This window comes from Dama dama, chromosome 10 (assembly GCF_033118175.1).
Source record: "Dama dama isolate Ldn47 chromosome 10, ASM3311817v1, whole genome shotgun sequence".
Taxonomy (NCBI): Eukaryota; Metazoa; Chordata; class Mammalia; order Artiodactyla; family Cervidae; genus Dama; species Dama dama.
In genome coordinates, this window is record NC_083690.1 from 42521063 (window position 1) to 42535297 (window position 14235).

At 57.8% G+C, this 14235-nt stretch overlaps 1 protein-coding gene and 1 pseudogene across 1 annotated transcript; one reads left to right on the forward strand and one right to left on the reverse strand.

Moving 5' to 3' along the window:
• Positions 1-4991: 4991 nt before the first annotated feature.
• Positions 4992-6506, reverse strand: FOXL3 (forkhead box L3). The gene is made up of 3 exons (XM_061152334.1): positions 6400-6506; positions 5879-6047; positions 4992-5621 (listed from the first exon to the last, which is right to left on the reverse strand). The coding sequence occupies exons 1-3, from the start codon at positions 6504-6506 to the stop codon at positions 5211-5213; spliced, it is 687 nt and encodes a 228-aa protein (XP_061008317.1). The 3' UTR covers positions 4992-5210.
• A 1418-nt stretch (positions 6507-7924) lies between these two features.
• Positions 7925-9357, forward strand: LOC133063259 (inorganic pyrophosphatase-like; annotated as a pseudogene).
• Positions 9358-14235: the final 4878 nt, after the last annotated feature.

Sequence of the window (14235 nt, forward strand, 5' to 3'; positions counted from 1 at the left end):
AGAGGCCCTTCTTTTCTGCAGTTGTAAATATGCTAAGAAATGAAGAATAACTGGCCAAACAGGGCTGTGATTTCTAAGAGTAGTTTTAAGGCTTAGGTTTAACAGTATTTGACACAGACTGTGAGCATTGTCTCGTTTGGAGATGATATAGACAGTGTACCTCCTGCCGTCCTCTGCAGCTATGAGGGCTGGAGGCCCAGCAGCCAGGCGCTCGGGGCCTGGGCCTGATCTTGGCTCTCAGAGGCTGCCAGGCGGCCTGGGGGAGGGTGTTTGCCCTGTTTGGAGTGCCCTGCTTGAGGCTGCAGCCACAGGCGGGCAGGAGGCACCGAGGCCTGGGTGGTGCAGGGCAGGAAGCAGGTGCCTAGAGGTCTTGGGGAGAACGGTGCCTGCTGAGTGTTCTGTCTGGCTCCTCAGAGATGCTCCCAGGGTGTGCTCTCTCTAGGGGACGTTTGGAAAGTTCCCATGGTCTGACCCTGTGTCTGCACCACATGCTGGGCGTCCTCAGCATCCGTGGATGTGGGGCCTGAGTTCTGGACACACGTTCCCACCTGGGAGGCCACAGAGGCTTAGGTCTGCAGCAAGGCGCCAGCAATCTGAAGGTGATTACGGATATAATTTCTCTGAGCCTCCACGAGCAAGTGCCCAACGCGCGGCCCCACCCCAAGTTACGCCTCAATCGGTGTTAGAAGGCATTTGACATTTGCCTTTGATTTATGTCCTAACTTTCACGTCCAGGGGCTCTGGTCCAGTTCTTCAGCTGCAGTCACTCCTCCTCTGAGAGCGCTTCTCACCGCGTCCTGCTGAGTGGCTCCTGGAGGTGGGTCTCACTAGAGACCCCGTGGGACGCCCACCAGCCACTCCGCAGATGAGCTGTTCAGCAGACCTGGGGGCTCCCAGGTGCCTTTGCTTTCACACAGATTTCTTGGCACAAAAAGGATCGGAAACAATGTGTTGCTGTGATGCACTCTCACACGTGTACACTGGTGTGTGTGCACACTCGTGCACACCTGCCCGAGTACACGTATGCACAGGTGTATGCTTGGCTCACCTTCGTGCACACGCAGTGCACACTATTCACACCACACATGCACACTCAGTGGGCTCGCAGATGCACACTTGGCCAACAGGCACCTGTGGCCTGTGCATGCCCAGCATTCAGACACACGCAGAGCACCCCCGGTGGGGAACCCTCTCTGCTCCTGATGCTCAGGGCCCAGGGAGGACAGGACTTCCTGTGGCGCATGATGGGCACAGCAGTCCCAGCGCTGGTGCCCTCTGTCTGGACCTATGTCAAGGAGGGTGACAGGCCTTGCCCCAGCCCCCCAGGTGCACCAGGTCTTCCTCCTGAGTCGCTCCTCTGGCTGAGATGCATATGGGTGAAGTTGGGGCCCTGTGCCCCAGAACCAGCAGGGTTCCCTCTCGGGGGGAGCGGGCCCTCCTGTCCCGGTCACCCAAGTGCAGCACAGCTGTCCAGGGTGACTGCATGCAGAGGGGTGAGAGCTGGACCGTCAGCCTTGGGCCGGCCTTTCAGGTGCTGGGGTTCACTGCTCCCACCTTGTCTCCCGCACCGCGAGGTCCCAGGACACGTGGTCCGTGGCTCACCGCCTCCATGTGGATGGACGGAGACCGGTATGAAGCAACGAAAGGCACCAATGGACATGGAGCCCCTCACCAGCTGGAGCGCCCCGTGAGCGTCTGCAGAGACAGTGGTTCTGAAACCTCTTCAGGGATGAGCAGCGTGATCGCAGGGCTTGGCGGGCGGTGGGGACCCACTGGTCGTCCCAGAGGCACCGGGCTCCTGGGCGAACGGTGTGGACCGGAACCACCCCCTGACGGGCGAGTGTGAGGGCCCAGCAGGACTCCGGGAGGGACCCCCCCACCTCCTCCATCCCCACGCCCAAGCCCAGCACGGAGCAGAGCAGGCCCGGTGGGCCCCCAGTGCTCCCGCCCGGTTTCTACTTGTTAAAAATGGCACAGCCGTGAGACCTCCCTCAGCCTATTATAAATCTAATCCCGTGAGTTTCAGCTGAGTGAGCTTACATCTTGCTTGGACTCTGGGCCTGAAGTTGCCTTAAGCTGGGGAAGCGTAATTTCCTGGATGCCAGGACAATTAATTTGTCTTCAGTGGCCGCCCGACAGCTGTGCCTTTGGTTCTGGGGAACTGGTTTCTCCAGAACAGCAAGGTCCATTTAAATCAGACGAACTTGGTGTTTTTAACGGGATAAAAACAAGCAATTTTGCCAGTGTTTTTGGATTGTTAATTTGGCTGAATACAAACTCACGTTACCGGTAACGGACTGTGTCGTTCCTGAGCTCCTCTTGAAGTGATACTGGGGGCTGCACCCCAGGCCGAGCCCCGGGGCGGGGGGTAGTGCGGACCCTCCTGACTTGGAGGGCTGGAGGCCGGGCTGCTGGGGGCGGGGAGGCGGGGGTCAGGTCCTGCCCCAAGGGCTCGCATGCTAGTGAATGCCGAGAGTGGGCGGGGGCCGGGATTGTGATGCCTCCATCCTCCTGGCCAGAGGGCGCCATCCCGCCTCAGACGGGCAGCCTGGGCCCCCGCAGTGGGGAAGGTGGGCTGGGCCCTGCCCCGCTGAGCCTGTTTCCTTATCTGTTCCTGCTTCACGGAGTCGGGTGTCTGCTCGTCTCTGCTCATGGGGCTGCTGGAGCCGCAGGAGGAGGCCATCCGTGTGGGCATGCGGGCTTGACCATTGGGGCCCTGGAGATGGGGGGGCGGGGGGGGGGGCGCTGCCGTCCAGCACCCGCTGTTGTCTCTGGGCGCCCACCCTCACCTCGGCTGTCCGGGCCCTGTCGGGCCTTGCCTTGTAGCACCAGCGCTGGTGGAGGCCCCTTGCCTGGCGGCTGCTTGGAGCAACGACACACACAGTCTGCGAGCTGGTGCCACACCGCGGGAGCGCGCTTCGCACGACAGCAGCTCGATCACGGCTCCCACACGCAGCCCCGGCTCCGGCTAATGGAAACTCGGTGATCCGTGGCACGTGTGGCAGACATCTGCTCAGGGTAATGTGCTGGTGATGTACGTATTGGTGATCAATCAGTGGATTTGCAAGAGAGGCATAAGGTATTTAATTATAACTGTGTTAGGCGGGTGTGCGTGGTGGAGGCGACGTTTGAATAGGTCAGACCAGCCCTCATCCTGCTGTGTTGTTGGGGATTAAATGCCACTCACTCTGAGGGCTGCGGGCCTTTCTGCAGTCGAAGGGTGTCACTTGCTTGCAAATTGAAAATGTCCCATTGCTTCGAAAAACATGATTGATATCCTTTGCAAAACAAATGCTACAGTACCCAGATCTCAAAGCCTGGTGCCGCCCCTTGGCTTCAGCCACTTGATCACTGGAATGAAACTCAGGAAGAGAAGTTGAAAGATGAAACGAAACTTTATTTGCTCAGATGGAAGCAGAAAAATATACCATCAGATAGTCTGTATGTCGTATACTTGTGTGTGGAAACAGCTGTGTCCTATCACCATCTGAATTATATCTGGTATAATTTAAAATGGTGTCAGCACAACTGACAATAGACTGTAAGTAACAGGAATGAGACAGACACAACACAGGCCCACTAGGCACACGCATGCACACACTTGCGTGTGACCACGGCATGGAGGAAGCCTGGCCCCAGAGTCACAGCTTGAGTCCCAGGCCCGGGCCACTGTGCTGTAGGTCTCTGATCTGTACAGAGCGAGGGCAGCAGGGTCGGGGTGCTGGCCCGCGGGGAGGCTCAGCACCGTGCCCAGCTGACCCGAGAGCCCACCGACACTGGCTGCGCCCCCAGGAGAGAGTTCTGCCAGTGGGTGTCTGCGAGGGTGCGGTGACCTCAGTCCTTTCTGGTTGACCTGTTGGCGGCCTGAGCTGGCTGAGAGCGCATTGGTGACGTGAGTGGGCATCACTACCAGTGACCACCTCTGGAGTCAGGGCCAGACACGCCTTCTCAAAACCATAGGACCGCAAGGGGTTTCTATTCACAGGGCGGATGAAATCGGGATACTGTGACTTAATGAAATGCCCAACCTTCTGAATCAGGGTGCAACCGTGTCTCCCGACCGATTCAGTCTCGCGTGCCTGCCTCCTTCATCTACCCCAGCCCCAGCTTCTCTGAGTCCGATAAAGCAAGACAGTAATTCTGAGTCGAGACAGCAAGGCTCCTTGGGTGTGTTTTTGCCGTTTACAAAATTAGCCAATCGTCGTCACCTAGTGAATCAGATTAGGTGTAATCCATACTAATGTTCAAATTAAGTCACGGAAAGCAATTAACTCTGCGGAAAAATGGGCTGGTGAAAAATGATAAGGTTGGTCAAATAGTTTCACTGTGCATAATTGTGTTTTTTAAACGCCCGTCTCTACCCAGTAGTTATATCATTTACATTTCAAATGGATGCACCCACCTCCAATGCTTGTAATTGTGTACTTCCTAACTGTACACCTCACAGTGTAGCAGAAATTTGTCAGCTGTCTGCTCTGGAATGTTTGCTTGGAATGTGCCAGAATAGGGCTTCCTCGCTGCTCAGGAGAATCAAGTGTACTTTGTCCCCACGCTGTCCCAAAGGCCTCCCCTCTTCACCCCCCTCCGCCTTCCTCCCCCCACTTCCTTCCTTCTTTTCTGTATTAAAAAAGCGCACAGAATTTTTTAAACAACCGTCAAATATTCAGCCCACAACACGAGACGCACTTGTCACTTCCAATCACATCATTCATGACAGGGACACTGTCAAAAACCTTGGGCAATGTTCACAGGATCAATTAATAGCTGACTTGACCGTCTGCACTTCGTTTTTATTGTTTTCAGCTAGAGAAAACGCCCACCAACTCCACCCCAGACACTCTGCTCACCCGCAGCAGTCTAGGAAGCGACCTCTCCATCATTACCTTGACTCTAAGTGATCGTGACCCTGACCGTGAGCTCTTAGCCCTCAAGCAAGATCCCTGGGTGAGTCAAGAGCAAACCCTTAAGTCCTCCAACGCGAAGTGGTGGGTTTTATCTGAAGGGGTAATGGGGCAACAGGGAAATGAGCGCCTTTCAGCCTGTCACCTCTTTCCCTCCAACCCAGGCTGGTTTCAGCACTGAGCCTGAGTTTGTGAACTTTGTGGATTGTGGCAGAACCTCATTTCTTTGCTTCAGGTGGACTGAAATCACCCCAAAGACCCCAGACTGACCGGGTGCCAGCCCTGGAGGGGGAGCCGCCTCAGTGCCTCTCACATGGTCCAAAGGTGGAGGTTCACCTGGCGCACCTCCAGCGGGGGGTGTCTGCCCTCTTGCACGTGGGGTGACCTGCATCCCGGAAGGGGGTCAGGGGTGGAGAGGATGTAGTCAATGCTGAACTTGATGTCCCTGTGCGCCTCCCTCCCCAGGACGGCAGGGCTGGCCGGGGTCGGGGGCTCGCGGGGGGGGATTGGGGTCGCCGGTGCGCTGGCCGGGTCAGGGGGGCCCGGGTGCGGCCCTGCATCTGTCCCGCGCGCCCCCCTCCCCTCCGCGCCCACGGGGCCGCGCCGGCGCCGTCGCCGGCGGAAGTTGCCGTTCTCGAAAAGGTCCAGCAGTGACTCGCAGCCGCCGGCGAAGGTCCAGTAGTTGCCCTTGCCCTTCTCGTGGCCGTCGGTCCGTGGCACCTGTGCGGGCGAGGGGCTCAGCGCCCGGCGTGCTCCCGGGGGGCCCGCCCACCGCGCTCACTCGGGGAGCCCCTGGCGGCCCCGGAAGGATGCCCCGCCCTGGGGGTGGGCGAGTCGCTGGGGAGCTGGCGAAGGCTACCCGTGAACTTTCCAGCGCACGCCGCTGCAAAATGCACCCCCACCGCCCACTCAGGGGTTCCTTGGTCCAGGGGTCCCCGGGCCTGGGACACTCGGGGGCCGCCCAGGGCGGGGCTCACCTTGACAAAGCAGCTGTTGAGGGACAGGTTGTGGCGGATGGAGTTCTGCCAGGCGCGCTGGTTGGCGCGGTAGTACGGGAACCTGCGCATGATGAAGTCGTAGATTCCAGACAGGGTCACCCTGCCCGTCGGGCTCTGCTGAATGGCCATGGCGATCAGCGCGATGTAGCTGCAAACAGGGGCGCTCAGGCTGGGCCGGAGAGGGGGAGGGACCCCGGAGCGCGTCTGCGTCTGGAGTCTCCTGCCGGCCATGCCCGCGCGGGGACCACTCCGCGCTGCCTTCCCCCGGGCGCCGGGGAGCTGGGGGCGGGGGTGGTTGTTGGAGTGGGGCCCCCTGGAGCTCCCAGCGCAGCTCTGCGCAGACCCGGGAAGCTCACCCTCACATCTGGGGCTTCCCGGGAAGGCTGGAGAACCTTCTCGGTTACCTCCTAACGTGCGGATGAGAAGTGAGCCCTCCCGTGGGCGAGCCGGTCGGAGGAGGGCCCCCGACCCCTGCGGCCCTGGCCCGGCCCCGCGGTCACCTGTACGCTGGCCGCGTGAGCCGCTTCTCCTCGTCCGAGCTGCCCGCCGGGTAGTCGTCGGCGTCGTAATTGAAACAATTGTAGGGATACTGCGAGCTGTCAAACATCGCGGTGCGCCTGCCGCCTGCAGGCTGCCAATGCTGCCGCCTCCTCCGCGCTGCCCGCCGGAGCGCTCCAGGTCGGCGCGGAGGTTCTTCCAGGCGCGGACCAGTGGCGTCTGAGCTGCCGGCTGCTCTCCGCCAGAGCGGGGAACCTGGGCTCCTGGGGTCCCCCCGCCCGCCCCCACCCTCCTCTCGCATCCAATCCCGGAGCGGGGGAGGCCCCTGTAGCCGGTAAAGCCGAGGGGAGCGGAGAGCGGGCTCGCGGTGACCCCCTGGCTAGCGGAGGGAGGAAGGAGCCACGCGCTGGGTGGTCCGACGGACGTCGGGGGCGGGGCGGGCTGGGGTGGTGTGGGGTGGGAGGGCCACCACCTCCCGCTCCCGCCGAGTGCGCCTCGCACTCCTTGTGCTGCCCCAGACTTCAGGGCGGAGCTCCCTGGGTCCCCCAAGCCTGCGCGCACCCCAAGACTCAGAGGTCCTTCCCTGGCTTCTGGCTCCCCAGAGATCACTCCCGAGCTGCCAGGAGCCGGACCACAGAGAGGGCTGGGGCGTCGCCCCTTCCCCACCAGGTTCTGCCGCTCTGCCTTCAGCCCCAGTGCAACGGTGGTCCAGGGTGTGTGCCGCCCGCACCCTGGACCAGAGCCAGACACAGGGTCCAGCCCACCCTGGCGCGCTCTGTCCCTGCTGTGCCGTCTCCCTTGTATCCTCCTTGGGGGGCCTTTTGTGGAGCTCTGAGCCCAGTGGCCCCCTGCTCTGTAAATTCCTCCTCAGCCAAGCCTCTGCTTCACTGGTCCCTTCTGGGGGTCACTGGTGGGCGCCTGGGGAGAAAAGACAGGGGGAGGACGTTTTAGCAAGAAGTGAGGTGGGATCCTAAGGAGGGCCCTTTGATTCAAGGTGGCCGCACCAGCAAAAGGCCTGTCCACGAATAGTCTGCAAAATTCTGGCCATGAGCCCTGTCAGTGCATCTGGCCAAGGCCAGGACACCTGAATAGTCTTCTTCCAGAAGATTCTACCTTCGAAGCTGCACCTGCAGCTCTGAAATGACCTGTGCTCCGTCCAGCCTGTTGCCCCAGCAGGGGATGGTGGCCGGCCTGCTGATGCGGGCGCCCGGGACCCAGGGCCGCTGTGCCAGCTCCCTCCCGGCTCCGACTCCTGCAGTGGGAACTGAGGTGCACTCGGGCTCAGACACAGCAAGGGGCTCTGCAGCATCGTCTCTACCAGGTGTCAAAATGAAAAATGCTGGGATGTGGGAACGTCAGATGGTACAGCCCCTCAGGAAAACATTTTGGTTGTTTCTTTAAAAACTAAACGTGGCCGCGCCAGTCTCCACAGCACGCAGGCCCCGAGCTCACTTCTTGTCATACGGCGCTGCGTGCGGACTTGTGGCTCTGTAGCAGTAGCGGAGGTGGCGTCTGGTCTCTGGCAGGATGAGCGGCTTCAGCAGCAAGGAGCGCGTGCGCCCTTTACCCTCAAGTATCGAGTCTTTCTCAAAAATGAAAAGGGACAATATATCTCTCCATTTCATGATATTCCAATTTATGCAGATAAGGAAGTGTTTCACATGGTGGTTGAAGTGCCACGCTGGTCGAATGCAAAAATGGAGATTGCTACAAAGGACCCTTTAAACCCAATTAAGCAAGATGTGAAGAAAGGAAAACTCCGTTATGTTGCAAATCTGTTCCCTTATAAAGGATATATCTGGAACTACGGTGCCATCCCTCAGACTTGGGAAGACCCAGGACACAATGACAAGCACACTGGCTGTTGTGGTGACAATGACCCAATTGATGGGTGTGAATTGGAAGCAAGGAGTGTGCATGAGGGGAAATTATCAGAGTGAAAGTTCTGGGCATTCTGGCTATGATTGATGAAGGGGAAACTGACTGGAAAGTCATTGCTATTAATGTGGAAGATCCTGATGCAGCCAATTATAATGATATTAATGATATCAAGCGGCTGAAACCTGGCTACCTGGAAGCTACTGTGGATTGGTTTAGGAAGTACAAGGTTCCAGATGGAAAACCTGAGAATGAGTTTGCTTTCAATGCAGAATTTAAAGATAAGAACTTTGCAATTGACATTATTGAAAGCACTCATGACTACTGGAGAGCATTAGTGACTAAGAAAACTGAGGGAAAAGGAGTCAGCTGCATGAACACCACGGTGTCTAAGCGCCCCTTCCAGGGTGATCCCGACGCCGCCAAAGCCACTGTGGGTGCTTCACCACCACCATGTGAATCTTCCTGCACAATACCGACGGATGTGGGTAAGTGGTTCCATCACCAGAAAAACAAGGCGATTTCTCTGGAACACAAGCTGATATTGCTGCGTCCCGCTCGTCGGAAAGTGTTAGATGTCAAAGTAGTAGCTTTTCCAAGCTTTAAATTTATAGAACTAATCAGTCAGATTCTGTTGTCACCAATCCAATATATTCATACGTTATCCATCTAAGAGCATTTGTCATGTCAACTAAAGTAACTTTTAGTCCCTGCTTAAATATCAAGGCGGTTGTAGTTTGGAAGTCATCTGTGACTACTGAGTATGCAAGATAAGTACATATTGGATGTATATGTTTGCCATGGGTTAGGAAATAAAAATTATTTTGTTTCAAAAAATTAAAAAAAAAAACTAAATGTGCTGCTACCATGTGACCCAGCGGTTGCACTCTTGGGTGTTTATCCCAAGTGAAGACAGAACTTTTCACAAGCACTTGTGACACGTGTTCAGAATGATTTTATTCCTCTTTTCCCCAAATTGGAATCAGCCCAGATGTCCGTCAACAAGGAGGCTGTTGGTCCAGCCCCACGCCAGGCACCACCACGGCACCGAGGTCTGGCAGCTGATCCAAAAGCCCCCCTGACACAGTGAGATGAGCAGAACCCTCCCCATCACAGCAAGAAAATCAGCGATCTGCACACTCATGACTTTTCTTGACTCTGTCAGAGAGCTCAGGTTTCAGGGCAACAACTGAAACCCAGGGGACCAGGCGCATCAGAGGAGAGCAGTCCTGAAAGCCCATGCCTGCTCCGGCAGGCTGGAGCGGAGAGTTGCCGAAGTCACACGAGTGCAGAGATCCACAGGACGGGCGGGGGCAGGGCCGGCTCTCCCGTGGGCCTCGCTGCACCTGCGAGAGGAGGAGAGGATGCAGGGGATGGTCTAGAAATGCCAGACTTGGGGGTGCGGATTTGCACAGCACCCCCGGAACCCATCTGCGTCGGCCCGGGGAGGGCCAGCCAGTGGGGGTCTCGTTCCCAGGGTGTGGCCGGTCCAGAGACAAGGTCTCGGGACGAGCTTCTGCCGCCTAAGAGAGTGGATGGTGGGAGAGGCGCTTCAATCTGTTCACTTGTTTAATTGAATTGAACATGAAGGCTGATCGGTTAGAAAACCTTCCCAACGTGCTTTGGTTTCTTAGGCGTCTGAACCTTGCTTGGCTTCCTTCTGAAAATGACATATTATTTGGGTCATTATTTGGGGCCTGACAATGGGAAGAATGGCTTCTCCGGCCTGTGAGCTGGAAACGTCCTCAAGACACCGCTGAGAATGGCGGTCCCGGCATCAGCAGGAGGCCAGCAGCGACTGAGAGCCTCTGCCTTTCTGTGCTGACTCACTTCTCAGGACAGCCGTGAGCCAGGCCGACAGCGCGGTCCCCTCCACGGGCCGGGAGGGTGACCAGCTCACCGGAGTCAGGTCACCCGTGTGGGACCCAGGCCCTTCAGGGGAGGACGCGGCTGCAGTTCCAGGGTCGGGCAGCCTGTGGGCGCTCACAGGCCTGGGCACAGGGGGGCCTGTGTGAAGACGGGGCCCAGCTGGGCAGGAGGGCAGCCCTGAGCCCCTGCAGCCCTCCCCCAGCACGTCCGACATAGACGTGCACAGATGACCCCAGAGAAGAGGAGGAAGACGGGGACTTCATGTGACCTCTGTCGGGTCTTGTTAGCTCTTACTCACACACTTTTGTATTTTGTAATTAAAAGTTGTGTTTGTTATAGAAGGTTCATAAAGGACAGAAAGGTTGAAAATAGAAAATCTCACAGACAGAAGCTGTCCCCCTCTGCAAAGGTGGAGAGAGGACCCGAAGTGCCCTGTCGCTCCACTGTGGCAGTGACCGTCTGCCCCTCTGGGGTCCTCTCAGCCTCATCAATCTGGACTCCTCTCGGGAGGGGGCTCGCCAGGCCTGAATCCCAGCAAGCGAGACCACCGGGGGCCAAGCACAGGGGAGTGGGAACCCTTGAGCCCAGCCGTGGGGTCTGCATGGGCTCGGGTGAGGATTGCAAAGGCCTGGGCTCGGGGCTGGGGGGCAGGCGCCCCTGCAGAAGTTGGGGGCAGCCAGGGCTGCTGAACGAGGGGCTGAGCGGGTGGAGCTGCTGGGGTGCTGGGCCACGCCCCTAGTCCTCACACGGCCCCGCTGTCCGGCGGGAAGTGGACCCGACCTCCGAAACACATGATCTGCCATGGGAGGGGGGCGTGGGAGAACACACTGAAGTCACTCAGGCTGGAGGCCAGGAGACCTTCCAGGATGAGGCTTTTGAGCAGCGCCTGGGGTCAGAACAAAGTAAGGGTGGGGTGGGGCCCACAGCAGGGTGGAAGGCGGGGCTGCGGCCCATGAGTGGCCGTCAACCCTCCAGATAAATTCCGTCCTCTCCTTCTTCGGTGCTGAAATATTTACCAGTGCACAGAACTCCTGTTGAACACTCTCTGAACACTGACCCATTGACCCCATGGGTGTCTTTGGGCCCAGGCGCTGCACTGCGTCCTGTCCAAAAGGGTGGCAAGGCCACCTCCCCCGGCTCCGGGCCTGCCCTGGGGGCTGGCGGGGCCCGAGCCTTGTCACTGAACAGGCAGCCAGCCCGCTCTGGAACCCATGACAGGCAGGGCTTGCTGACAGCTCAGCGGGCCGAGGGGCCCATCGGGCCAGCAGCTGCAGGTCGCTGCTTCTGAGGCCTTGGATTCTGATCGTGAACACAAGGATCCGGGCGGCGCTTCCCAGGCCAGACTCAGGTCGCCTCTGCCCGAGGAGGCTGGTCTTGCCTTTCTCAGGGTCCCCTCTAGATGGTGCAAGGGAGCCAGCCACAGCGCGTCTGCTGCGGCCTCCCAGGCTCCCCCAGGACAACACTGACCACAGGGCATGTCCCACTGAGTGTAGCTGGGGAGCTGCAACCTGGAGCAGGGCGGGACAGCGCTCAGGCCTCGGGGGGAGTGCTGGCCGATCAGAGCCCCCACAGCCCAGCAGAGCTGCTCTGGACCTGGGCGGCCTGCTGTGGGCCCACAGGCCCCCTGCCGCCGCCGGCCCCCTCTTATCCCGTTCAAGCTGCATTCCGGGAGCCGCCCCCTCCTGGGGGTGAACACAGTTCCCAGCCCCCGGCCAGCCTGCAAACCCCTGCTCCTGAACACCAGCTCCAAGCAGACTAAGAAAGACCCAGGTGTACAAAATAATGTGGACCCTGAGCTGGAGAGGGAGGGGGAAGGGAGGGGTGGGAAGAATCAGGAGACTGGGCTGACGCACAGGCACGGCCGCGTCTAAAACAGACAGGGAGTGGGAAGCTGCGGTAGAGCGCAGGGGTGCCCCGCGGGGCTCCATGCAATGCGGGGCTCCGTGCAATGCAGGGTGGGGGGAGGTCCAGGAGGGGATTGTTGCCTGGAAAATTTCACGGACAGAAGAGCAGGCTATAGTCCACGGAGTCACAGAGTCGGGCATTTGTGAGCACACTCACATAGCTGATTCTGTTGTACGGCAGAAACTAACATGTTACAAAGCAACTGTACCCCAATTTTAAAAGGGTAAGAAAGGCCCCTCTGTGCATCTGGGGACCCCCAGCGTGGGCTCTCCTGACCAAGGTGGGGTTCGTCCAAGCCCTTCCTGCTCCCAGGCTTCTGGGCGCCTCTGCTTCTGTCCCGTTCTGTCTGGGTGAGAGCTGGGGCAGTGGGTTGAGGGAGAGTTTCTAGGGGGGACTGCGCAGGACCCTGGGAGGGGAGCCTGGGGGCCCCTGAATCCAGCAGCCTGCACCTCTGGGCGTGGCCTTTGGGGGCTGGTCCCAAGAATTGCACACTTGGCCTGCTCCCAGGTGGGGAGGCTCTGGGCAGGGCCGGGGTCCACCAGGGGCCTCCTTGTCCTCTGTCTGTCTCGGGCTTGTGGGTGGGGGCTGGGAGAGATGCTGAGTCCCCCACCTGCATCTCTGCAGCCGCACGGACACCCTGCATCCCTCAGACCCAGGGGGCAGGGGCTGCGCACGCCTCCCACCCAGGCACTGGCTGACTTGTCCACTCACCTGCTTAATTCAGGAAGTGCTCTCTGCCCTCAGACGGCCGCCAGCTCCTGCCCCCTGATTCTACATAACCAGCTCTTAGGCTGACCACGGAGGGCTTTTGTTTGGATTTCCCCCCATTTGTTTTTTCAGTCATGCTTAACTTCTTGCCACTTTCTCCGTGGCCCTGTGGCAGGTGCTGTCCCGTAACACTTGTGACCAAGCACGCCGCCCAAATCTCGTGGGGAAGCCGGCTTCCCAGAGAGGGATTTAACTGAAAGCCTCTCCTGGCCTGTTCGTGTCCTCCGCCACCCTGGCCCCCCGCAGCAGTCTGAGTCCCAGGCACCAGGCACTCCCGCGATAATTAGGGAGAGTCCCCTCGCCCGGCTGGGCACTGGTTCAGATGGTGAACTGGGCACATTGGAATTCAGGTTCCCGCACAGCCGCGCTGAGACGCACACAGGACCAGGCAGGGGGCCCTCGCCCGGCTCACGGCTCACGGCTCACGGCTCAGCCCTGCCCCCACCTCTCCTCCCATCCAGCAGCTTTATCTGCTGTTTGAATCTGTATCAAAGTAATAGACAGACTGTGGCTCAGATCATGAACCCCTTATTGCCAAATTCAGACTTAAATTGAAGAAAGTAGGGAAAATCACTAGACCATTCAGGGATGATCTAAATCTTATCCCTTACGATCATACAGTGGAAGTGACAAATAGATTTGAGGGATTAGATCTGATAGACAGAGTGCCTGATGAACTATGGACAGAGGTTCATGACATTGTACAGGAGGTGGTGAGCAAGACCATCCCCGAGAAAAAGAAATGCAAACAGGCAAAGTGGCTGTCTGAGGAGGCCTTACAAACAGCTGAGAAAAGAAGAGAAGCGAAAGGCAAAGGAGAAAAGGAGAGATGTATCCATTTGAATGCAGAGTTCCAAAGAACAGCAGGGAGAGATAAGAAAGCCTTCCTCAGCGATCAGTGCAAAGACATAGAGGAAAACAAAGATGGGCCCAATAAAGGACAGAAATGGGATGGACCTAACAGAAGCAGAATATACTAAGAAGAGGGGGCAAGAATACACAGAAGAACTTTACAAAAAATATCTTAATGACCTGGATAACCATGATGGTGTGATCACTCACCTAGAGCCAGACATCCTGGAATGCAGTCAAGTGGGCCTTAGGCATCACTACAAACAAAGCTAGTGGAGGTGATGGAATTCCATTGAGCTATTTCAAATCCTGAAAGATGATGGTGTTAAAGTGCTGCACTCAGTATGCCAATAAACTTGGAAAACTCACAAGACTGGAAAAGGTCAGTTTTCATTCCAATCCCAAAGAAAGGCAATGCCAAGGAATGTTCAAACTACTGCACAATTGCACTCATCTCACACACTAGCAAAGTAATGCTCAAAATTCTCCAAGCCAGGCTTCAATACGTGAACTGTGAACTTCCAGATGTTCAAGCTGGTTTTAGAAAAGGCAGAGGAACCAGAGAT